This window comes from Hemiscyllium ocellatum, chromosome 2 (genome assembly GCF_020745735.1).
Source record: "Hemiscyllium ocellatum isolate sHemOce1 chromosome 2, sHemOce1.pat.X.cur, whole genome shotgun sequence".
NCBI classification, from domain to species: Eukaryota; Metazoa; Chordata; class Chondrichthyes; order Orectolobiformes; family Hemiscylliidae; genus Hemiscyllium; species Hemiscyllium ocellatum.
The window spans coordinates 56,852,664-56,879,739 of NC_083402.1; the positions used below are offsets into that span (position 1 = coordinate 56,852,664).

The following is a 27,076-nucleotide window of genomic DNA, read 5'->3' on the forward strand; positions in this document are numbered from 1 at the left end:
AGTTTCTTCCAAAAGGACTCCAGCTGTGATTGGACAGTTATTCCTCGTGACTACGTTAAAACTACTTGTGAACTCTATTATTATTATTTGGGCAAGGGGTCAAAACTAGACTTTTTTTTTACACTCCAGTGTTGTACCAAAGTATGATTCAAAACATTAAAGTTGTCTTGAGTGATGCTAATGAATAGTGCTCAAAATTCATCTTCAGGTACAATGCTAACTAGACAGTGGAGTAGGTTTAAGTCAATCTACTCCCAGTGATTGTAAAATGGGAAGTATCAAATCTGTACTTTTACAACTCCAATTTCAGACTGGAATTCCAAAGAATTCCAGAAAGTTTGAAAAGTTACACTAAGTGAATGTTTTGTTTCATCGAAGGATGTTAGTATATAACACAAATGAATAACATCACTTAATTTTAAGATGATGAGGGATACAAAGCAAAATGCTAAAAATGGAATCCAATTTATTTAAAATTACACTTATGTCAAATGCTATCCAATATTATTGACGCACAGTTTACCAGAGGAACATATCCCTGTCAGGAGAGGATTTTGTTAAATAAACCTAATGCTAACTTAAAATATCCAAACATTATCAATGCTAATGTAATAATTCTGGAATTATATGAAGACACTCTTAGCGTAATGAGAAAAGAAAAGTGGGAATAACTCAAAGAACCAATATAAATGATTGTGAAGTGTGAATCAAGTTTATAGTCCTTGGTAATCCCAGTGATTAGTACCATAAATATACTATGAAAATATCACATTGGGACTCATCCTAACTAACACCTAAACTTCAATGTTTAGAATTAGTCCAAGTTAGGAAGAGCAAGTTTCATGGTTTACAGCATTGTTTGATGATACCAGCATTTGGAGCGAAGCTGGAGACATGGAATTTATTGAAGATTCAACCAAACAGTTTGGCAAACTTTCCAACGTTCATTTGTAAACATTATGCTTCCCTTTTCACTTGGCAGCATTTCGTAAAGACAAAAACATTACACAGATTATTAGTCTCAATATCTATCCAAAACCCCGCATCATCCAACCAAATAACTTAATGTTCCCACATGATAAATTAACTATCTTATTGATAGGCATTATACCAACTGAAATGTAATGCACTGGTAAGTACAGAGACACTTTATAAATTCAATGATTTCTTTGTGCTGTTTGATGGTCACAGTATAATTAAATACATCTGTTTTCAGTAATATTCCTGGCACATAGGAGAACAAATTTTAAATAAACTAGTACATGCAGGTGACTGCTTCTTTGTATATAATTTGTTTTCAAAAATACTTTAAAGTAGTATACAAATAAGTCTCCTACATGAAGGTTAGCATCTTAATTTCCCCAAAACTATAAGATCTCTTTCAAATTTTGCACAGTAGCAACGCATTCATGTTAATAAAGCTGATAAATCGTTTAAAATGGAAAGGCTTTCATTTCCATGGAGGAAGTAGTACATTTATAGGAAAACACCTGCAATGACTCAGTTTTTTTTTGTCCTGAGCATCTAGCTACAGACAGCAGCTTCTCTTCCCCCTCAAGATGTATATTACATTTACACACATTTACAGAGACACTCATTCACACATGCACATACCGGGAGGTCAAAGTTACCTTCCCACTTGTACAAGATAGAAGGAAGCCATTTGTAGCTAATAGTCACTATACGTATGTACATAAGGAACACCTTAAGGCAAGGGGTACAGGAGCTGACTGTTTGCATTTTTAACATATGGTTTGAAATTGCAGCACAGTGTAAAGAATTATAGGCAGTTTGTAGTGCTTGTCATACTTTCCAACATTAAGGATTTCTATGAATTTTTTTGAAAACTATTTGTGCAAATTGCCTTGGGAACATTCAACCACTTAAGGCAAAGTGTTTAAATTAGCAGAATGTAGCAAGTACCACATACCTTTGTTTATTTAATGGTTACATTGTTTGCTGATAGTGCTATCAATTGTAAATGTGTAAATCAAATCAGGAGATTGTAGAAGAGCCCAAGACTAATATGATGTATTTGGATAAACAAAAACATCTTGGTATAACAGTTAAAAAGGAAGATGCAAGTTCAAAAGCAAAAAGAACATCAATTTAGAATAAATTAGTGTGGGGTGAGGGCAGCGCAGCTTAGATGCTTCAGGGAAGTAACAGAACTCAAATCATTAAACTTCTGAAATCTTTCAGAAATCTCTTGCCACCATTCCTAGAGCAAATGTTTTGAAAAATTCAAAATATATTAGCTTTTAATGTTATTACACATCTCCTTCTGATCATAGAACAATATAGCAAATCGTCCAGTGAGTTCTAATGCCATGATTGTAGCTGTTGCTTATCATAATCTGCTATTAGTCTCTTAATGTGAGCCAGTTTGTTATGCAGGTATTCACATCTTTGTTTCTCTTCATGGTAATTGGGACTATTCTGTAGACACAAAATATAAAATTCACATTTTATTCCTAAGTAAACAAATGCTTTAAAATCTACTAGAATTCATAATCGATCGTACAGAAACCACTAATTAGATAATCATTTCACTGGATCAGTGTAGTAAATATCAATTTATTACAATATTGGAGGTTGGAAAATAATTTTTAAAGAACTGTATTAAACATGAGAATATTACAATTCAACTCCCTCCTTTTATGGCTGGATTAGTCTTATCCATGGTTAAAATATATCAACAAGTACATTATCAAATAGTTTTACAAGTCACACTAGATTCATACATATAAATGGAATGCACATTGCATCTATGTATTTTCATCGTTCTTTCCAAATTTCAAATGAGCCAAATTTCTAAAATATTTTATTCTTCATTAATTTTAATTAAAATACATTTGTTTTTCACTTCTTAATTGTTACTGTTACTAATCAAATGCCTAATGTTTTGAAGATAAAGGGTACTTAGGCATTATAACCTGCAAACATCAAAAGTACTGTACCTTGCAACGGTTAAGTACTTCATGTCTGATTAGTGAGATCTTACAGTTCAGCTGATCTGTTAATTTTCTCTGCTCACAGCAACAAAATCTACAATTCAGGTAATCAAAAGGCATCTGGTGTGTTTATATTTTGGAGCCACTGAATTTGCTTTCAACTTATCACTGCAACCTTATTTAAATAACTGCACAGTTCATCAATTTGCCATTAGTGATTTCTTGCAGGAACACAGTCCCCCACACTTCAGTTGCTCTGCGTAAAATCAGCTAAGCCACAATCATACTCGATAAGAGGGGAAAAGCATGTATTTTTGAGTCAGTGAGTGTACTCAATATTGAGCATCTTTGACATCTGAATTCCCAATGAATCATACAAGAGTGTGTAATTAAACATTGTGCGAAAATCCTGGAAGGCAATCTTAATTCACAACTTCTTTCAGAAGAGAGTCCATTACTGAGTGGAAGACTGGTTCCAATACTAACTTATGAAATATTCAAGAAAAATCAAGGACAAACTTAAATCAGATTGTAACATTACTTCCTAACTCCAGTACAAAATGGAAGGATAAATTATGACGATTCCATGTGACAAGACTGCACCATTCTAAAAATGACAACTAACCTTTGTAATTTTCCAATACTCTTGTAAAACTTCCTCATCGATAATCTGCAAATAAGTGAAAATCTGTTAGAACCCAAAATTGTCAGGATTAAATGCTGAAGGGTTTTTCTCCAAATTTTAATGTCTCATCATTTCAAGTGAAAAGTCCACAAATAATTAATAATTATTTTCTAAAATACTTTCAAAAAAAAAAGGAACACAAATTTAAGCAAGGAGAAAATTGAATGTGACCAGTAATGCCAGTTCATTTCAGAGAGAACAAAAATTTGAAAATTCAAATGAATAGTTGAGCCAGAAGATGTCAAAGACCATACACAATCCTGGAATTCAGATGAGAGTACTCTTACTGCAGGTTTTACTTTTTCAGATTTATTTAATTGGATTGATACAGGGGAAAAAAAGTCTCATAGGAAGAGAGCAGGTAGCCAAAAACTAAGACTAGCATTGAAAATATGCTTTAACCTTGCCTCACTGAAGTTGCATAATTGTTATTGTAGATATCGGAACATTTATCGACTCAAGTGAAAATTGTTACTTTAATGTAAACATACTAAAATCAGAATAGCTAACAATATTTTGATTGGCATCCCTAATGTTTTTAGATGGAAGGGGTTCATTTTCTGTTTTGGCAAAGAAAAGCATTCTGGACTATGACTGCCAATTTCAAATATGCTCGTCAGAATTGCCCAGTAAAAGTAAAATGAAAAACATTTGACGACATGCACCAGGCCTAATTTTAGTCTATGAACTTACATAAATGCAAAGAAGGTAATTTAAGAAGTTGGCTGCTTGGCTTTTTATTTGGTATTCCTAACTTCAGCGGAACGACCAACAGAAAAAGGAAAAAACATTTTGAAAATAGCTTAAAAGCTTAGTCTCTTCAGTGGAAGGATGACGATCATGCCAAAGGAGTTCCAGCTAACCTCTCCTATATACATATACTTGCAAACCAGTCTATGGTGATTCATGCTGATAAGTATACTAACTTCATTACCATGAAGAGCAAAAGTGAAAATGTGTATATACTTCTCCCTCCCAATTGCTCAAATCAGGTTGCTCGAGTGACATACCAGGTCAAATATAGAATATTGACATTAATAACACAACAGGATAGAGTCAGGCACAGTCACAGCATTAAGATTTGAAAAGAAGTATGGAACATTAGTTTTCCAAATTAAGGGAAACTCAAAACGGAAAGGGTTTGTTGAACAATTTTTAATTGTTGACAACAGGTTAAACAGCTGAAAGTGTGTGTCAATACCTTGTACTCTTCAGTATTAGGAGAAAGGCGCTTCCGCTCTGCATCCAGTTGCAAAAATCGTTTGGTCACTCTCTCTAACCTGGCATGCAAACTTCGATATTCACCATATTCTGCATTAAAGTCATCTTTGTAGTTTTGCCTCTGCTCATGTGACATAATGGCTGCATATTTGCTGTTGAATAAAAGTGATAATATTAAAATGACATCACAAATGCATCTTTCATTTTTGCAGATACAGTCCAAAAGGTTTGCTTCCTAGTTATGATGGATGATTTGAATGAGAGAAAAGGTTAAGAACATACAATCAAGGAGAAGTAAGCCATTCACCACTTAAGAGTATGAGTAATGTGTTTTGACTTCAACATCTACCTCAGATAAGTCTCAATTCCCTTGAACAAAAATCAACTTAAAAACATGCAATGGCCCTAGCTCTACCACGTTCCGCAGCAGTATTCCGTAGTTGCACACCCTCAGCAAAAAAATTATGGCCAATTCCCCTTGTAATAAGATATAGCATTACATGAGCTTTAATTACTTATTGTAACTACACAGTAACTTTGTGCCTCTTGACAGCTCCCCCCGCCATTAAAAAACACGAAGATCTAATTGCATCTTGGAATCTGTGATTCTACAAGTAGTACTCCACTTAATTCATCCTGCCAAACTGAAGAAGTTCAGTTTTCCACACATTATTGTATGTTCAAAATTTCTGCCCCCCTCACACAACCTATTTACTGATATTCAAACTAATCAACCTGCTCACAGGTGTCTTTACACACCTCTGGAGGAAGTGGGACTTGAACCCAAAGGCATTTTACTCATACGTGAGGAGTAAGAGAATGATCACAGAGTAGGTAGGGCTGGTCAGGGATAGCAGAGGGAACTTGTGTGTGGAGTCTGAGCAGATAGGGGAAGCCCAAAATTAGTTTATTGCTTCGGTTTTCACTAAGAAAAGGGATTTTGTTGTGAATCAGAACTTTGAGGAGCTGGGATACAGGTTTGAACAGATCAAGATTGATGAAGTTGATGTGCTGGAAATTTTGGAAAACATTAAGATTGACAAGTTCCTAGGGCCAGACCAGATTTATCCTAGGCTGCTCTGGGAAGTGAGAAAGGAGGTTGCTAAGTCGCTGGCGAAGATCTTTGCCTCCTCACTCACCATGGGAGTCATACCAGAGGATTGGAAGGAGGCAAATGTTGTTCCTCTTTTCAAGAAGGGTAATAGAGAAATCCCTGGCAATTACAGACCAGTCAGTCTTACATCTGTGGTCAAAGGTTTGGAAAGAATTCTGAGGGATAGAATTTATGACTATTTGGCAACGTATAACGTGATTAAAGGCAGTCTGCATAGCTTTGTGAGGGGCAGGTCATGCCTCACAAATCTTAGAGTTCTTTGAGGTGACAGGACAAGTCGAAGGTCGAGCAGTGGATGTGGTGTATATGGACTTGAGCAAGGCATTTGATAAGATTCCCCATGGTAGGCTCATTCATAAAGTCAGAAAGTATGGGATACAGGGAGATTTGGCTATCTGGATTCAGAATTAGTTGACTGACAGAAGGCAGAGATGGTTTGTCGATGAAAGGTATTCTGCCTGGAGGTCAGGGTTGAGTGGAGTCCTGCAGGGCTCTATTCTTGGGCCTCTGCTCTTTGTAGTTGTTATAAATGACTTGGATGAGGAGCTTGAGGGGTGGGTTAGTAAATTTGCAGATGACACAAAGATTGGAGGTGGTGTTGATAGTATTAAGGACTATTGAAGACTGCAGCGTGACATAGACAGAATAGAGAGCTGCGCTGAGTGGTGGCAGGTGGAGTTCAACCAGGATAAATGCAAAGTCATGCATTTTGGAAGGTCGAATGCGAATGCTGAATACAGGATTAAAGACAGGATTCTTGGCAGTGTGGAGGAACAGAGGGATCTTGGTGTGCAAATACATAGATCCCTCAAAGTTGCTACCCAAATGGATAGGGTTGTCAAGAAAAGAGTGTTTTGGCTTTCATTAACAAGGGAATCGAATTTAAGAGCTGCAAGGTTTTGCTACAGCTCTACAAGTCCCTGGTGAGACCATACTTGGAATATTGTGTCCAGTTCTGGTCACCCTACTATAGGAAAAGTAGAAGCTTTCGAGAGAGTGCAAAGAAGGCTTACCAGGGTGCTGCCTGGACTGGAGGGCTTGCCTTATGAAGGGAGGTTGAATAAGCTTAGACTTTTCTCTCTGGACAGAAGGAGGAAAAGAGGAGACCTGATCGAGGTGTACAAAATAATGAGAGGAATAGATAGAATCAATAGCCAGAGACTTCTCCCCAGGTAGGATTGACTGGTACAAGGAGTCATATTTTTAAGATATTAGGAGAATGGTACAAAGGAGACGTCAGAGGTAGGTACTTTACGCAGAGAGTGAATGCATGGAATGTGTTACCAGTGGTGGTGGTAAAAGCAGAGTCATTAGGGACATCTAAGTGACTGCTGGACATGCACGTGGATAGCAGCAGGTTGAGGGGTGCGTAGGTTAAGTTATTTTATTTTACATTAGGATTAACCCTCGGCAAAACATCATGGGCCAAAGGGCCTGTTCTGTGCTGTACTTTTCTATGTTCTAAACTCAGCAGGTGTGGAAGCATCTGTGACAAGAAAGAGTTAATATTTGAACTCCAGGGACTCTTCATCGGGTAAATTGTTATATTTAATTCACATGTCGGACCTGGGTGCTCCTGGCTGGCCAGCACTTATTGCCCATCTCTTCAGGTGGTGATGGTGGGCCTCTTTTTGAAATCCTGCAGTTCGTGTGTTGTCGGTAGACACACAATGCTGTGAGGGAATTCCAGAATTTTGATCCAACTGTGACCCATGTGTTTCCAAGATAAACAAGAAGTCACATGTCAAGAGGTAGGTGATTGGTTGATATATTTTGAGGACGATTTCTCTGTAAACCCGGGCAGTGGTTTAAATCAGAAGTGAGACTCTAAGTAGTACTCCATTAAAAATACAGCTTAAGTATATAGCCTAATTAATGAAATCTCAACAAAAACAATTTGCTGGAAAAGCTCAGCAGGTCTGGCAGCGTCTGAAATTTTATTAAAAACTGAGAACTGGGGATGAGAAATCTCTAATTCGAATAAGTACATAAATTAGTATTAAGAGAATTCGCTTGGAGGTGTTTAGAGGAATTAGAACATAGAACTAAACAGCACTGGAATGGACCATTTGGCCCATGACATTATGCCAAACATCACGCCAAATGAAACTAATCTTGTCTGTCGGCCCCTGGTCCATATCCCTCCATTCCTTCCATGTTCATGTACTTATCTAAAAATCCCTTAAATTGCCCTTATCGCATCTGCCTCCTCCACCACCACTAGCCTTGGCAGTGTGTTCCAGACTCCGACCATTCAAGAAGCCTGCCCCTCACATCTCCATTGAATTTTCTCCCTTTCACTTTAGATGTATGCTGCCTAATGTTCAACATTTCAAATCTAGGGAAAAGAGTCTGATCATCAACCCTCTTGATGCACCTCAATTTTATAAACTTTTATCATGTCTCCACCACTCAAGAAAAAAACCTGAGTTTTTCTAGCCTCTTATGTCCTCTAATCCAGGCAACATCTTCTGCACTCCCTCCAAAGCCTGCAGCATCCTTACTATAATCAGACAACCAGAAATGAACAGAATACTCTAAGTATGACCTTGTGGACGGCACGGTGGCACAGTGGTGAGCACTGTTGCCTCTCAGCGCCAGAAACCTGGGTTCAACTCCCGCCTCAGGCAACTGTCTGTGTGGAGTTTGCACATTCTCCCCATGTCTGCATGGGTTTCCTCTTGGTGCTCCGGTTTCCTCCCACAGTCCAAAAATGTGCAGGTTAGGTGAATTGACCGCGCTAAATTGCCCATAGCGTTAGGTGAAGGGTTAAATGTAGGGGAATGGGTCTGGTTGGGTTGCGTTTCGGCGGGTCGGTGTGGACTTGTTGGGCCGAAGGGCCTGTTTCCACTCTATCTAATCTAACCAAAGTCTTATAAAGCTGCAACAGGACACTTGCACTTAATCCCCAAGTAATAAAGGCAAGCATGCCATAGGCTCTCTACCACCTGGTCACTTTCAGGGAGCTATGGACTTGAACCTCAAGATCCTTCAAAGTCTTGCTATTAATTGATCTCCCAAATCACAGCACCTCAGACTTACCTGGATTAAGCATCTGCAGTTTTGCCACCCATGGTTTCTCTGCAACTGGTCAATATCCCACTTTATGCTTTGATAACTTTTATGCTATCTATAACTTCAATCTTTGTATTGTCTGCAAACTTACTAATCCACCCAACCATATTTTCATCCAAGTCATTTATATAAGTCACAAACAGCAGAGGTCCCAGTATGGATCCCTGTGAAACACCATTAGTCGTGGACCTCCAGCCTGGAAAACACCCTTCCACCACTACCCTGTCTTCTACAGGCAAGCCAATTCTGAATCCATGCAATCAAATTATTCTGGATGCAGTGGCATCTTAATCTTCTGAATGAACCTACCATGAGGGACTGTCAAAAGCCTTACTGAAATCCATGTAGGCAGCATCCATTGCTCTACCTTCATCTGTCACCTCCTTGAAACGTTCAATCAAGTTAGTAAGACATGATCTGCCCTGCACAAAACCATACTGATTGTCTCTAATTCGGCCATGCCCTTCCAAATATGCGTAAATCCTTATCCCTGAGAATTGTTTACAACCAATGAGAGACTCACCAGTCTACACGTTTCCTGGATTATCCTACTTGCCTTCTTGAACAGATGAACAACATTAGTCCTCCAGGACCACTCTAGTAGTTAGCAAGGATATAAAGATCTTGGTCAAGGCACCAGCAATCTCCTCTCTTAATAACCTAAGGTAGAAACTATCAGGCCTGGGGACTTATCTACCTTAGTGCTCTTGAAGGAGATCGAACATCACTTCTTACTTGATCTCAAAATGCCCTAATATATTAGAATGCTCCACACAAATCTCACTATTCTCCATATCCTTCTCCTGGATGAAAACCAATGCAAAGTACACATTTAGGATAGTGAAATCATGCACTTCCTCTGATATAAAGCACAAGTTCCCTCCACTATCCTTGCGTGGTCCCACCTTCTCCCCAGCTATTCTCTTGTTTTTAAATATATCTATGGACTGCCATGCGATTCTCTTTAAGCGTGCTTGCCAAGATCATTTCATGGAGATGTGGAGGACTGCAGATGCTGAAGATCAGAATAGTGTGTGTGGTGCTGGAAGAGCACAGCAGGCAAGGATTCCTGATGAAGGGCTTATGCCGAAACATTGATTTTCCTGTTCCTCACATGCTGCCTGATCTGGTGTGCTTTCCCAACATAATTTCATGGTCCCTTCTTGCTCTCCTGATTTCCTGCTTGAGTACTTTTCTGCTTTTCTTATATTCCTCACAGGCCTTGTCCGATTTTAGCTTCCTAAACCTCACATACGCTTCTTGTTTTCTTTTGACTAAATTCAGAATCTCCCTCATTATCCAAGGTCCCTCTTACCTTGACACCCTTTTCCTTCCTCCTTACTGGAGCAAGCTGGTCTTGAACTCTCAGCAGGTCTTTAAACAGTTCCCATATGTCAAATGTAGATTTGCCTGATAACAGTTCCTCCCAATTAACACTTCCCCAGCTCCTGCCTAATATTGACATAATTTGCCCTCCCCCAATTTAGTATTTCCCACAAGGTCCTGTCTTATCCCTGTTCATAGCTATCTTTAAAAAAAAAACTTGAGTTGTGATCAAATTTTCCAAAATGCATTCCCACTGAAAGATTAGTCATCTGACCAGGCTCATTAGCCAAGACAAGTCCAGTACATCCCTTCCTAGCTGGACTACTGTGTTTCAAGAAACCCTCTTGAATGCACTTAAATTCTGCCCCATCTAAGCCTCTTGTTCTAAGGGACTCCCAGTCAATATTGAGAAGTTAAAGTCACCCAATATGACAACTGCTGTTATTGCACCTTTCCATAAACTGCCAATATTTTTGTTCCCTAATCTCTTGATGGCTGTTGAGAGGTGGGGGGTTGGCTATGGTATAATCTTAGAGTACCCATCTTATTTTTGAGCTCTACTCATTGCCTCAGTGGATGGAGTGCAGATATGATGTTCTCCTTGATCAGTAGTGCAACTCCTCCATCTCATCTAAAACAAGAAATCCTGGAACATTGAGCAGCCAGTCTGCTCCTTCTCTCAACCAACTCTCTAATGGCTACATCATCATAGTCACATGTACTGATCAAGATTCTACACTCATCTGCCTTTTCTATAATATTCCTTGCATTATTAAAAGGCTGCAAGGAAATTCTTAGTAACTACAGGTTGAACATTTACCAATGTTGGTAAGGTATTGGAAATCATCAGAAAAGTAAACAGGTGTGTGTAAATTAAGAAGAGTCAACACAGATGTAAATGGTAGACTGTGCTCAAGGAATCTTATTGAACTTTTTGATAAAGTAACAAATTACTGATGCAAGGATTATATAATTACCTATATGGATTTTGAAAAAAAATGGCTGCCTTAGAACTGCATAAAAGCTTTCTAAATCAAATTGATGTCCATGGAGTAGGATAGCCATTGTCAGTTTTGATATTTTGACGGTGATGCTTTTCATGGTTTAGCTGAACCAATGACAGTGAACAAACAGCAATACAGTTCTAAGTCAAGGTGTTGCTGTTTGAAGATGGTGGCTTTCCAATGGGTCTAAGCCCTCTTACCTCGAGACAAAAAGATTCATGGCTTGAAAAGCCTTTAAGAATTGTTGCAGATAGTACACATTCAGCAAGATCATATTTTTTGCAAATTGTAATTAACTGGAACTCACTGCCTATAAAGTGGTGAAAATGAAATTGATCAATGAGTTCAGAAGGAAACTATGTATGTACTTAAGGGAAATAAACTGATACAGAGAAGGGAATGATGGATTATGAGATTAACTGGATTCTTGCAGAGAGGTGGCATACACTCAATGGGCCAAGTTCTTGTATGTGCCATAGAGACCAAATGAGTATCTAAGGGTTGAGGTCTTCAGCATTGTACCAACTATTGAGACACTACAGCAAACTAGCAATAAATCAGTGCCAATCACCTTCCCTTACACACCCATCTGACAAGAAACTTTCAGTCCCTTAACTCTGAGCTTAAAGCCAGCCCTCTTCAATGGTAGTTTGACTTGGGATATTTGAAGTAATACCAAATCCTAACCAACCAAACCTGGTTGGTTGAAGTAGGAAATGGAATGATAACTTCCAAAAATGAGCATGTGTCAGGCCAACTTAAATTGAACAAACATTTGGAATTCAAATTTAAAAGGAAGATGTCTAATTCAAATATGGAGAGTGTATAAACTGAACTAAAGGCTATACAATGTTTCAAATGCTAGAGACATATTTGAAAGTGATGAATTTAGAGGAGCGGTGTTGGATAAAAGGGCTAACTGGCTTGCCCTTTCAGGAGCCAGTAGCAGACACGATGGGTCAAATGGTCTTTTTTATATTGTAAATTCTATAGGTTAAATTGATTAAGACAACAACCTGTCAAAAATCTGCCTTCCAGAAAAGAACTGTTTGTATAAGATCTGGAGTGATAATTACAACCGATTGTTGAAAAATGAACTAAATCCAACATTTGTCATAGAACTTGCAAAGCTGACATTGTAACTTAGAAATAGAGCAGGCTCTGTTCAATGCAATAAAATTAATTGTTATTAATTTAAACCAAAATTTAGAGGAGCAAGGATCTTAAAACTAATTGCTGCAGTTTATCAGACAGTCAAAATAGCTGACCCACTTCATGCAATTTAAGCAGTCTTTGCAATGAACATTTTTAATAATGGAAAAATTGGTGTTGTCATTGTCAAAATAGATAGTTGCTTGGCTTTGTGGGAACAGTGTTAAGCAATGGGGACTGTATGTTATATTTTTCCTTATTAAATTTAATATGACATTGTTGTGTTACATATTTTGTCTGTATCATTCTACAAGTTGAGCTGTCCTTTCTGCTACCAAATTATTTGATAGTCATTCACTAAATTTGACCACACAGCAGAAATTTCTAAATCCAGGTCATATTTGAAAATTAGACATAGCTGTCATGTGTTTTGGGTCATCTCAAATGCTGCCATAACATGCCTTAATTTCAATTGTTCAACCAGTTTCCTGTTCTTGATAATGCTTATTTTAAAATTCTATATCTGAGTTTAAGGCAGGATTGTTCTTGTTTGAATCCAAAATGATTGCTGTCTAGATAGCCTTTAAATTCAGTCCAGATTAAATACCAGAAGTTGAGTCTTGGTTAAACCATTTCCAGAACTATACTTTTGTGGTCAGAGTTTATTCTAACACTGATACCAGCAATTCCCAACCCCAATTATTACTTGCTCTTCACTACACCCATTTATATCATGCAAAAAACAAAAGTATAATATTATATTGTTAAGAATGAAAACATATTACATTCCTTTCTTGTGTATGTTAACTGTTTCTTAAAGCTTTCTCTTTTCCTCGTAATTCAGTCAGATTAGATGACTGCTTTTATCCACCCAACTAAATATGAAGACTTCTTCATCCTTCAGCATGTTTTAAAATTGCAATATCAATTCTCAATCTTCTTATTCATGCAAATATATATTATCTCATTGTGACTTATCAATATAGCCCTCAATAGGTATTGCTGCTGAACCTCTTCCTAAAATTCCTTCAAAGATTTTGTCTATGAGAAACACCAACTCAATAAGCGCAAGTTTCAGCCAAAGGTATTTCAACTACTCTTACAGACTTACTATATGCTGTGACTGTGTCCGTCAGTATTTCTTACAAACATCAAATTATTGCATTACAAATTCTTTTTCCTGCATCTTTTACTAAAAGAAGTCAAGTTTTAAGAGGATGAATGGGTGAATTTCCCTGATAGATTTAACACAACTTAAGGAAAGAAGTAGACATTGCATATTAGTGAAATGGGTATAGGATATGGATTTTTAGTCTTTGAAAATGTAACACAAGAAAATGTTGGGTTAAAAGTTAGGTGTTTAGACATGGCATCATGGAAAGCTAAAAAGTGCAAGAGTGGTGAAAACAGACTAAGAGTTAAAAGGTAGAATCATTGCAAGTGGTTAGTATTACATCACTTCTGGGAGACCTATGTCTAATGTGCCGAATGACATATATATAGGCCTCAAGAGATGTGTGTCAAATTTATAGCTGACACGAACATTCAAAAGATATAAAATTCAAAATAGTAATACTGATAAAAAAGCAGATGGAATTAGTTCCAGAATATTAAAAAGAACCACCTTTGCTAGATAAAATATTAGTGGTATGTGAATGTTTTATCCCACCAATTGTGGGATTTAAAAGCCTGAAGAGATATACATAGTTTAACAAAGGTTCAGTTACAAAACTATAAATTAGTATGGTACACATTGTAAGAAGGATATTGAGACTTCACTTAGGATGATTGCAGATTTACTGGAATGTTGTTCAAAACAAAATGGTCTCTCTTTTTCTTCAAGCATATTATGGGGCAAAATGTTTATAGGTATTCTTGATCTCAAATCCCTCCATCAGAACCAGTTAGGTGCTGATACAGAGCAAATTTTGGTGATTGAATGGATGAGTAATCAAAAACCCAACTTGGACTCAAATAAAAAATATTGCATCATTTTGAATCAGCTCCAGATAGTTGAAGAATGAAATGTGGCCCTCAGAAGGCACTCATGACTGGGCCAAGGAACTTGACCCGATGTATCTCCAATATTTAGTTGGAGGGCATTTTTGCACATTGGATACTGAATAAATCAGAATCAGTACAGATCCTAAAACTTGGTGGCAGCCTAAAAGAATGATATTTTTGTATGATCTCATGGAGGGGTACCACGTATATAAGAATGTGGAGGAGCCAAGGAAAGATCTTTGGATATTTCTAAGCTAATGGTGAGGAAAAGCTTACTATTCAAAAGAACAGAAAATTTCTATTGTGTTTTCTCAGCTGTTAACCTTCAGGTTAATTGGTCATTAATTCATGGGATCAGTTTGCAAAAAGGGTGGCATGTTGGTAGAAGAGGGAGAGAGACACAATACAGGCTCAATGATACAGGTTTGATAAACACAAGGAAGCAATGCTACATTGCTACAAATCATTGTTAAGAACATATTTGAAGTATTGTATTCAATTCTGGGCACTTTAAGGAAGGATGTTAAAACACTGGGGAGAGTTCAAAAGAGACTTACTAGAATGATTCCAGGAATGAGGGATATTAGATTGAGAAATTGGATTTATTCTTTGTGGAGCAGAGAAGATTAAGAGGTGACCTTATTTAGAGTTGCTTAGAGTTATGAACAATTTTGACAGGATAAACAAGGATATTGTTTCCACTAGTTGGTATGAAAGTAACTAAGGGTCAGAATTTCAAACCTATCAGCAAGGGTATTAGGAGTAACAGAACAAAGTTCTTTACTCAGTTATTAGGATTTGGAATGCATTGCCTGCGAAAATAGTGGAGGCAGATTCCATAGAAGGATGTGTATTTGAAAGTGATGAAATGGAGCGAGAGCTGAACAATAGGACTAGCTGAGTAGCTCTTCTGGGTCGAATGGCCTCCTGCTGCGCTTTAAATTTATATGATTCTACAATTGCCCTGCATTACAACAATTGTTTACTTCAGAAGTACTGGACTGGTTGTGAAATGTTTTGATGTCCCAAGATTGTAAACTGTCTTCTTTCTTTACAAATAGGCAAACTCAGCACAAACGGCTGGTTTCCAAAGTTTCATTTTATCATTTCAATTTGATCAAATTATTTGGCATTTTCATTCAAATTTCATGTGAATTATCAACCACTACTTCAGTAAAAGCTGCTCACACTTGACAAGAACCATTTATTCTCTCTCTCTCTTTAAAAGGTGTCACATATTTAACATTTTATTTCTGGCATGGATTTGAAGGGCTGAACGACCTTTTTCTGTGCCATAATGACTGACACCAGTGTTCACTATTTCAAATGCGGTGTTTAATGATGTCCACAAACTAAACTAAAGAACCTACAGCAGAAGTCATATCTATAAGCTAGTCAGAACACAAGTACATTTTTCCAAACAATCACCTTGAGAGGAATGTCTTTATTTTCATTGTTAGGTCAATTGAACCAAATGTATTTACATTAACCCAACTTTCTCATAGTAATTCACCAAACCTTTGGAAAATTCATGTAAAACCACATATATATTGGTGAGTCCTTACACAGTTACAAGGGTTGGGAAAACAACGCAAGTGACATAAAATTAAATTTCAGTACTAACTACGGTGTTTGAAAGTTCATTAAAAATACTTAAGAAATCTGAACTTGAACAAATCAAATCAAATGACTACCAGGTTAGTTGGTTTTTTTATCTAAAAAGACTGAGAGAAGAGTGCATAAGATAAAGGCATAAAACAATGAGCAGGTTTACTTACATCAAGTAATCAGGTTTTTTGGTTGGTAATGTAGGACTGCTGGAACCAGTGCACTTCCTATTCGTTTCTGCAAAAGAATAGAGGTTGCTGAATTTCTGTTTTGCCATACAGTAGAGGACAGCAGAAGGTACAGAAATAACAAGAAACTTTTGACCTTTGCCACACTGCAGCTTAAAACATGTGGGAATATTTTATTGCTTTTGTTTCTGTATCACATCTATCATTGCAAGTAGTGCACTAGCTTTAAAGTCTACAGATTGCAAACAGCAGCCGCCATATGGTTAGCTCAGTCACTACCAATAACAAGCCCAGAGTCTGTAACGGCGATAAGTGAATTACCCATACAATAGAGGTCAAAGCACTAGGATCTCCACCCAGGGTCAGTCTCCTACTGTTTTAAAATCAGGCAGACAAGGGACCATTCAGAAATTAATTTATTGAAAGCGACAGATGTGGCTATAGTGTTAAAGAATGCAATTTTAGGGCCTTTCTCACCCTGCGTGTAGTGAGAATCATGAATGAGAGCACAGCATTGTTATTAAATTAGATTAGGGCACTTGGGACGCATTTTAACATTGTATTCTGCTTCTTTAGCTGAGAGATCTGAAGAGTTTAACATTAGCAGCAACATGGAACAGCGAACATGTTGCAAATTTTGTACTTTTTTGGAATCATGCTAACAACTTCAGTCTGACCCAATTAAAAAAAAACTGTGGGCGTTTAAAAATTCAAATCAGACAGTGTAGAAATTTCAGAGTTAAGCATGTTTAATGGCGATAATTTTATTCTTGATCTACAATAGTTAACTTTATGTATCTGCATTATCACATACCTTAAACCTTCCTCGTCAGCTTTTATTTAAAAGAGCGCAATTTGTGTTTAGGATTAGAACTTACTGTGTTAAGAGTTGATAACATTCTTTGATATTTTTAAGATGTCCTTGCATATTTTGATTACAGATTTGCGGGTTAAAGCAAAGTTTACATTAACCTCTAGGATAAAAAAAATAGAAATTGTCCTCCTACAGTTTTTTAAAAATTGGTTGAGTTCATGATCCATTCACAATTTTCCTATCTTTTATGCAGATTATAACATTTTAAGGATGTTATTGAAATGAGCAGATGAATTTAGTCTGATTAGATTGTAGTCAGTGTTATTTATGCAGAATTTAAACTGCCTCAACTATTTTGAACACACATCACACCTTTAGGAATGACATTTTGCCATGAACCAAAGTCCAAGTGATTGCCCATCTCTATGGCTGATCAACCCGGAGGATTGTCTTAAACATTTACTTGCTGTAGTTACTTTCAACTGTACAATTCCCATCCATGTTTCCTCAAATTTATCTAATTGAGAGTAGACTGGTTTAGCCACATAACATCTTCGAGTAAAAAATGAGGTCTGCAGATGCTGGAGATCACAGCTGCAAATATGTTGCTGGTCAAAGCACAGCAGGCCAGGCAGCATCTCAGGAATAGTAGCTGAAGGGCTTATGCTCGAAACGTCGAATTCTCTATTCCTGAGATGCTGCCTGGCCTGCTGTGCTTTGACCAGCAACACATTTGTAGCCACATAACATATTTGGTTGAAATATAGCAGAAAGGAGGAGCCAATGTTGACCCCTCCAGCCTGCTCAACAGGGCTGACCTGACTGTAGCCCCAACTCCATGTTTCTCCCTGTCCATACATAATCCTCAACTCCTTTGCAATTCAAAAATCTAACTCTGATAATTCAAGATTACCAACCCTCTGTATATTGCACCTCATCTCAAACTTTAATGGGAATGTATTTTTTTTTAACTGCCCTCTAGTTCTAGACTCCTCTACATTTACTATATTATGCCCTCTCATAACTAATGTTTCAACAAGATCACCTCTCAATCTTCTCCATTAGTATAAGCCCAACCTTCCATCCGAAGTCATGCTCTTTATTCCAAAAAAATCAGTGCTTAATCTTTGAAATGCCTCCAACGCAAATATTTACATCTTTCCTTAAATATGGATTCCATTATATGATTCAGATTCTGGAAACCTTCATGGATTAAAGTCATTTTTTGAAAAGGAGTACAAACACGAACCTAAAACATCTGCTTTGAACACCTGAGCAAGTTGAGCGAACTGCATGAAACAAGGACCGGACAGAGGCAAAATTAATATTGTTATAAAATCCAAGTTCAGATTTGTATTTCATGGTTGATTCACACCATCTGGAAGTTACATATGAGAATGAAAGTAGCTTGCAAATTAGCTTGGAAAGAAAATGGAACTAGACACTAAAATACACAACTATATTTTAACTGCTGCTTTTTACCAGCAGAGTATAAACAGGAAGATGCACAATCATTGCCTGTATTTCTCATCATCTTCAAAGACCAATACTTGAAGAGACAACTTGGATTAATGACATGTAAAGAGGTATATCTACAAACTTCAGCAGTGAACAAACAAGACAATAGCTAAACAATCAAGTGTCAGGTCATTTTCAACTCAAAAACTTTAAAGGTCTTTAAGCTGCAATTACCTTCCTAACGGTACTAGACTTCTCCCTCCTTAACCTTTGAAGCTTTGTACCTATGTTTGTATTCAGGATTGAGATTGCATTTTAATTTTTTCCAGGGTTGAGAATAAAATTCCTTTCTTTCACTGAATAAAACTCTTATTTTGATCTAGATAATTATGTTTTAATTGAAGTGCAAAGCTGTGCACTAAAATAAAATGACTAATGGAGAAGAGAGGAGCCAATTCCCTCTCACTTAAATCAAGATGTACCAGAGCATTCTGTCCAATTTTTCTGTACTATTTTTCTCCTCATCCTAGCAAAGTGGACCAATGTTGCATCTTCACTCAGTTTGACTGTATTTTGATTTTGTAGTTGTCCTACTTCCTTAACAATGAATTCCAGAATCTTTTAAATGATAAGTTGGCTAGCCTCTAGTTTGCTTCTATTGCCTTCTAAATTGGAGGTGCTTCATTTGTACTTTTATCTTTCACTACAGAACCTCGGAATTCTCACCACCGTCATGCACTCCTCCAAGCGAAGGCATTTTAAATCGTATGAAAGAACGGAAAACTCTATGTCTTTGCAATGTGGTGGTTATAATTCTCATCCTCGAAAAGCCACCCTTAATACAACCACAATCTCAAATCTCTATTTCTTCACAAAGTCTTTGACACTGTCATTGCAGTGATCGGTCAGAAATTAAATTAAAGAGCAGTTTAAAACTGCAAATCAATGTTATAGCAATAGACATCCTTCTTGACAGATAACTGATACTTTTTCGTGATCCTGACTACCTTGACCTCTGCAATTTTTGAAGTGGTTTAACACACTGCGCTTTTCTAATAATTCCCCATCAGCAGGGTCCTTGCTTAGATTACAGCAACATCAGAAGTGGTATCTCTTATCTTTGCACCAATACTTCTGGATTCTCTCAAGAACGAATGCTGTACCTTGTCCATCCACATGCTGTTATAGTGCCAGAGTCATACAGCATGGAAACTGACCCTTCAGTCTAACCCAACAATCTCAAACTAAACTAGTCCCACCTGCCTGTTCCTGACCCATATCCCTCCATGTATCCTTCCAAATGTCTTTTAAATATAATTGTACCCACTGCCTGAGGAAGTTCATTCCACATGTGAACCACCCTCCATGTAAAAAGAAACTTCTCATCTTTTTTAAATCTCTCTCCCCTCACCTTAAAATTGTACCCCAGTCTTGGACAAAAGATAACTATAATTAATTCTATGTTGCATTATTTTATAAACTTCTATCTGGTCCCTTCTCAACCTCCTGCACCCCAATGAAAATAGTCCTTGCCTTTCTTTCTAACTTAAACCTCCATTCCTGGCAACATCCTGGTAAATCTCTTCAGAACCCTCTCTGGCTTGATAATACCTTTGCATAATTGGGGAACCAGAACCAGAGTGTACCAGAAGCAGCCTCATCAATGTATTGTACAACCGCAACATAATGTCCCAACTCCTATACTCAAAGGACTGAGCAATGGCTGAGGGGTGACCTTATAGAGGTTTACAAAATTATGAGGGGCATGGATGGGATAAATAGAGAAAGTCTTTTCCCGGGGGTCAGGGAGTCCAGAACTAGAGGGAATAGGTTTAGGGTGAGAGGGAAAAGACATAAAAGAGACCTAAGGGACAAACGTTTTCACGCAGTGGGTGGTACGTGTATGGAATGAGCTGCCATAGGATTTGGTGGAGGCTGGTACAATTGCAACATTTAGGAGGCATTTGGACAGGTATACGAATAGGAAGGGTTTGGAGGGATATGGGCCGGGTGCTGGCAGGTGGGACTAGATTGAGTTAGGATATCTGGTCGGCATGGACGGGTTGGACCGATGGGTCTGTTTCCATGCTGTACATCTCTATGACTCTATGCCAAATGCCTTTTTAGCCATCCTGTCTACAGTGACATAACTCTAAAATTTATGTACCTGCACCCTTGGGTAGTGTTGTAGAACAGAGGGACCTAAGGCCTACCATTAATTGTATAAGTCCTACCCTTGTTTGTTATACCAAAATGCAATACCTCGCATTTATCCAGACTGAACTCCATCTGCCATTCTTTTTAGCCCATTGACCCATTCATCAAGATCCTTTTGTAATTTTAGAAAACCTTCTTCACTGTCTACTATGCCACCAATTTTGGTATCATCTGCAAACTTACTAAACATGTCTTCTATATTCTCATCCAAATCATTTATATAAATGGCAAACAAAAGACTTTCAGCATCATCCAAAGACACAAGTGCAAAGTCCACACATATGCTAGTGACACCTAGTTCTAGCTCTCCATCTTATTTGACTTTTCCCCACAGTTTATACAATCTTGAGTAAGCTGTAATTTTCCAGTTAAACACCAATAATAATTTTAGTCAACCCATCAACCTCAAAAAAATCTTTCCCATCATATTTTGGATTCCAAGAAGTTTTTTTTAAGAAAAGAGAAAGAAGAGTATCAGCTTATTCAACATTTTGTGAGGAGAGTCATCCTCTGGATTTAGCGTGGATCCTGACAGGATGGGCTACAAAGTGGTTGACAGCATGTCAATGAATTAATTGATGGGAACAATTTTGCCCTTAGTATTTTTGAAATTGTTGAACTAACAAATCAATGTCCTCTGGCGTAGTGCCAATATCGATATTCACTCATGGGAGTGCTACGTCAAGTGGTTTTACATCACAGATAAAAAGTAGACGTAGTAGCAAATCAGATGACCTTGAGTCTGCTCCACTCTTCAATAAGACAATGACATTAATTTCCCACCTGATCCCCATGGCCTTGGACTTTTGTCATGAAAATATCCATTTGAGAGTTCAATATTTCAAAACCGATCAGCACAGCTCTCTGGTTTAAAGAATTCCAAAGATCAATAACCTCTTATGTGACTGGCTTTGCTTTCACCTATCCTAAATGACCGCTTCCTTAATCCCTGTTCTAGATAATCCATCCAAAGGAAACAACATCTCAGCTCAAGAATAAAGCATCTTAGTTTAGAGAAACAAAAGTGCATTCTACTCAATCTTGTCTGATACCATAATCTCTTCATCATAGCAATCATCTGAGTAAAACCTTCTCTAAAAAAAAGTTTCATGGTAATTAGACATCACTGGCTAGAAGTATTGATAAGGCATGGGTAATTGCCATTAAGATGGTGATTGTGACCTGCCTTGAACATCTGCAGTCTATACCTATGCCAAAGTGTCTCTGTGGTTAGCATTGCTGCCTCACGGCACCAGGGACCGGAGTTTGATTCCGCCCTCAGGCTGTATGGTGTTTGCATGTTCTCGTGTCTGCGTCGATTTCCTTCAGGTGCTCTGGTTTCCTCCCACAGTCTAAAGATGTGCAGGTTAGGTGAATTAGCAATGGGAAATGCAGGGTTACAGGGATGAGGTGAGCATAGGTGGGATGCTGTTGAGAGGGCCAAAAGAATCCCTAAAACATGTAAGCCTACGGTGTGGAGAAGATACACATACACAGTGCTGTTAGGAAAGGATTTTGACAGCGAAGAAACAGCAATATTGTATCAAGTCAGGATCATGTGGGGTTTGGAGATGAACTAGCTGGTGATGGTTTTTTTTCCCCATGCCCTTTCTTTTTGTTTGCCTGGAGCTGCGAACAAGAACATTTTCATCATCTGCACTGTTTGGTAAAGAGTCCGCAACTACCTGGTCAGGTCCACGCCCCCTAACAAGCAATCCTCCCCTCCAGGCACCTTCCGCTGTCACTGCAGGAATTGCGAAACCTGCGTCTACACCTCCCCCCTCACCTCTGTCCAAGTCTCGAAGGAGCCTTCCACATCCATCCATGAACTTTCATATGTCATTTATTGTATCCTTTGCTCCTGATGCAGTGTCCTCTACACTGGGGAGACTGGACGCCTTCCGGCAGAGCACTTTAGTGAACATCTCCGGGACACCCAGACCAATCAACTCCAACGTCCTGTGGCCGAACATTTCAACTCCCTCTCCCACTCTGCCAAGGACATGCAGGTCCTGGGCCTCCTCCACCAACATACCCTAACCACACGATGCTTGGAGGAAAAATGTCTTACCTTACACCTTGGGACCCTTCAACCCCAGGGCATCAATATGGACTTCACCAGTTTCCTCATTTTCCCTCCCCCCACCTTACCCCAGTTCCAACCTTCCAGCTCAGCACTGCCCTCATGACCCCTTGCACCTTTCAATCTTCCTTCCCACCTATCTGCTCCACCTTCCTCTCTGACCTAATCACCTTTACCCCCACCTCCATCCATCTATTGCACTCTCAGTTTCTTCCCCCCCAGCCCCAGCCCCACCCCTGCCTCCCCTCCCCTTTATCTCTCCACCCAGAGGCTCCCAGCTTCATTCCTGATGCAGCGCTCTGGCCCAAAACGTCGATTTTCCTACTCCTCTGATGATCCATGACCTGCTGTGCATTTCCAGCAACACTCTCAACTCTGATCTCCAGCATCTGCAGATGTCACTGACTCCCAGTGTTTGGTATAGTACTAGTGAGTGTGTAAGTGACTGCTGAAGTCAATATGTACCCCGATGTATCTGCTACAAATAAAACAGGAGTGTGTACGGATTGAGTTTTAGACAAATTGCTAGCTTGACACTTCTACTCCTTGGAACTGTTTCAGATGGTTCAGCTGGTATAGCAGTGGACTGCAAAGAAAAGCAAAGCTGATCTTCCAAGGCCGATAGTGCAAATCTTGCCAAAGGGAGTCTTTCTCTATCCTTCAGCAAGGAGACCAAAACTGCACTCAGAACTCAATCGGTGGTCTCCCAGGACAAGATTGTAGCAAGACTTTCTTGCTCTTCTACGAGCACCTCCATCCAATCCATCACACAACTGGTCTTCCAAGCTATTTGCATTTTAACTTCATGATTTCTGTTTGAGTACTCAAATTATTCCAAATACCAACTTGCCTCAACTTTTAAAAATATTCAGTTTCTCAATTCTTCCTACTTGCCCACATCGGCCACCTTGTTAGAGAGCCGTGAAGCTGTTCTATACAGTTGGTTCTGCTATAACGTGGTAGTTCTGTTCTTGTGCAATCCTGTTATAAGAAAATCACATAATAGCTGCATGATTTAAACTAATGGGGCCAGAATCAAGTAATAACCAATACGTACTCGAAACATTTATGCTTTAGAAACAGTTTCCTCAATTTGTCAATCGTGTTAGTGAATTTGTATTAATGAAACACATGTTATAGTAGAACGACCCTTTGCAGCCACTTTGCATCATCCCTGGATTAAATTCCTATCTAATTTTGTAGAGTCAACAACTTAGATACATACTTAATACACAATCATTGACATAAACTGCAAACCATTAGTGGATGTTCAAGCACTGATCCTTGCAGCCCAGTTACAGCTGAACTCATTTCTTCCTATTTTGTGTCTGCTAAATCAACTCAAATTTCTCATACAATAGTTATCAAGTGACTTCTAAAAAATTTAATTAGCAACTGGTTCCCTCTTTTACCCTACTATCTCCATCCTCAAACACTACATTACTTTCTTGAACAACATTGATTCTCCATAAACAATTTTCCAATTGCCCTAATACCACTAACAAATTCCAACTTTTTTCTATTAGGGTTAGGCTAACAGTGGTTATTTTCTCTCTAGCTTCTTTCTCAAATATTTAAGTTACATTTCTAAGCTTTCAATCCACTGGGACCCTATAGGAAACCTATGGAGTTTTGGCAGATCAAAATAAAATGCCACTAGCTACATCTGTATTCAACATCTGTGGTGGGAGAAGAGATTACCAGCTACTTTAAAAGGAAACTGCATGGGATTTGAGAAAGAAACGTACAGGTCCACCAGGAGAAAGGAGGGAAACAAGATTGACTGGATTATTCAAACTGTTGATACTAATTTGGGATTACTAGTAAATCTATATTAGTTTTTTCTTTTCAGTCCTTCCTATTGTTTACGCTGTCTACTTTCCTTTTTCACAGCATGGACTAAACAGGCAGTATGACAGTATGTGCTGTCATGACTATATAACTAGGTCCAACTTCATTACATACCTGGATTGGCACCTTTAAGGAGTTTTTGTTCCTCAATTTCATTTCTACATTCTTCACTATCATCTTCAGTCTTCTCCTTATTCTTTTTCTCTTTATCTCTTTCCTTGTCTTTATGCTTTTTAGCTTTTTTTTTTGACTTTCCATGAGAAGAACAGTCTTTGCTGATAAGTTCAGAGCACTCCAGTTGATGCGATGGGCTTTCCAATGTAGTCCGAGAAGTAAGCTTTACTTGCTGGTCCTCATAATCTTCACCAGTTTGACCAAGAGCATCAACTGGCAGATCTTGAGTTCCCCTTCTTTCTGGTGTGCATGGGGAATTGGAGTTAGAATTCACAGTGTGAGCAATAGAAACCGGAAGTGGCACAGGAGAAGGAGCTTGAGGAGGAGCAACCGGAGCAGAAATAGCAACAGTTTTTTCATTGGAGGGGTTTAAATGGCCATTAAGTGTTGGTTGCACACGATTAGTGAGGTGTGATATCCTGGGCTTCTTGCTCGCTAGAGGATCAATGAAATCTGATGGCAGAGGTCTCTTCTGTAAAGATATCATAGATATTATTCTCTTTAATATTTTCAAAGCAGGACACTATACACTTTGTTACAATTAATTCAATTTATTATCACGGGTCAAGATTATTTTCTGAACATTATGACAGAACATGCATATTTTGCTAAAATTTCTACTCAGATCTACATCAATACTATTTCCAGATTGGGTAAGTGCTGTTTGTGGACTACTAGTGTCTTTCCATGTTGAAACCTTGATTTAAATGCAACTTAGGTTGAAGAAATTAAATATATTAGCTTTGTCAAAATGATGCAATAAAGTGGTTTTGAAATGCAGATTAGAACATGCATTGATATGGTATAGAACAGAACCTTGGTATCCAACACTGACTGTATAACTGAAGCAGAAAGGGTTCATTTTATTGCAATGATATCATTCTTATAAAACCCTCTTGTGCTGGCTATCAGCTGTCTAGTGTTAAATATATTCTTTAACCACTTTCCATTGCCTCATATACTGCCATCAAGTGCAAAGAACACAATTGGTTTCAGTTGTGTTGGCATCACCTAACTGCCTCTGTCACTTCCTTTCTTTCCACTAAGCCAACTGCGAAAGCTTCCCTCAGGGCTCCCCCTGCCCTAGCTCTGAATTCACATCTTTCTTTGATGGTCATGTCTCTCCTAATGCCTTCGGAGTTCATTTTGTTTATAAAATGCAACACCTGCTCCCATTGAACAGCTGACCACCAACTTTCCTTTTTGGCTTCCAAGTCTAATAATAGAGAATCCTTGGTTAATGTTTTAAATAGTTTACTTTTATTTTTATACAGTCTGTAAATTAGAGGCATTCGTCAAAGAGCACTTGCATCCATATTCATTTAAGTACAGTTACGGAACATGTTTAGTCTTTAAGAAAAATAAACTGCCACCTTACTCTTCTCGCCCCAAATGTGCTCTCTGCTTCCTGATCATTTGCGGTTTTCCTCTTCCACAGCCCACTGTCCCACTTGCATGCACTCCCTCCACCACAGATGCTCAGTACCCACTGCTACCACCATCTCCCAGATGCCCTGCAGAAATTCACCAAATATCCTGAGACAGCACTTTCTAAAATCAAGATCATAGCTACAGACAGGAGAAAGAGAGGACTGCAGATGCTGGAGATCAGAGTCGAGACTGTACTGCTGGAAAAGCACAGCAGTTCAGACAGCATCCAAGGTGCAAGAGAATCAACTTTTCAGGTACAAGTGTTCCATGATGAAGGGCTTATACCCGAAACATTGATTCTCTTGCTCCTCTGATGCTGCCAGATCTGCTGCGCTTTTCCAGCACTCCACACTACTCATATCTACAGGACAAGCCAGGGAACTATAGACCAGCGAGCCTGACATCAGTGGTGGGCAAGTTGTTGGAAGGAATCCGAAGGGACAGGATGTACAAGTATTTGGAAAGGCCAGGACTGATCAGGGATAGTCAACATGGTGTTGAGCATGGAAAATCATGTCTCTCAAACTTGAATGAGGTTTTTGAAGTAGCAGCAAAGAATTGATGAGAGGAGAGCAGTAGATGTGATCTATATGGACTTCAGCAAGGCGTTCGACAAGGTTCCCCATGGGAGACTGGTTAGCAAGGTTAGATCTCATGGAATACAGGGAGAACTAGCCATTTGGATACAGAACTGACTCAAAGGTAGAAGACAGAGGG

At 38.5% G+C, this 27,076-nt stretch overlaps 1 protein-coding gene across 2 annotated transcripts in view; it reads right to left on the bottom strand.

Moving 5' to 3' along the window:
* Positions 1-446: 446 nt before the first annotated feature.
* ell2 (elongation factor for RNA polymerase II 2) overlaps positions 447-27,076 on the bottom strand; it is a 105,545-nt gene continuing 78,915 nt past the window's right edge. For both annotated transcript variants that reach the window (XM_060844288.1, XM_060844299.1), the window contains 5 exons: positions 24,869-25,400; positions 16,314-16,380; positions 4,841-5,012; positions 3,580-3,624; positions 447-2,439 (listed from right to left, as the gene is read on the bottom strand). In XM_060844288.1, coding sequence (XP_060700271.1) covers positions 2,323-2,439; positions 3,580-3,624; positions 4,841-5,012; positions 16,314-16,380; positions 24,869-25,400 — 933 coding nt within the window. In that variant the 3' untranslated portion in view covers positions 447-2,322. The remainder of the gene's footprint in view (positions 2,440-3,579; positions 3,625-4,840; positions 5,013-16,313; positions 16,381-24,868; positions 25,401-27,076) is intronic.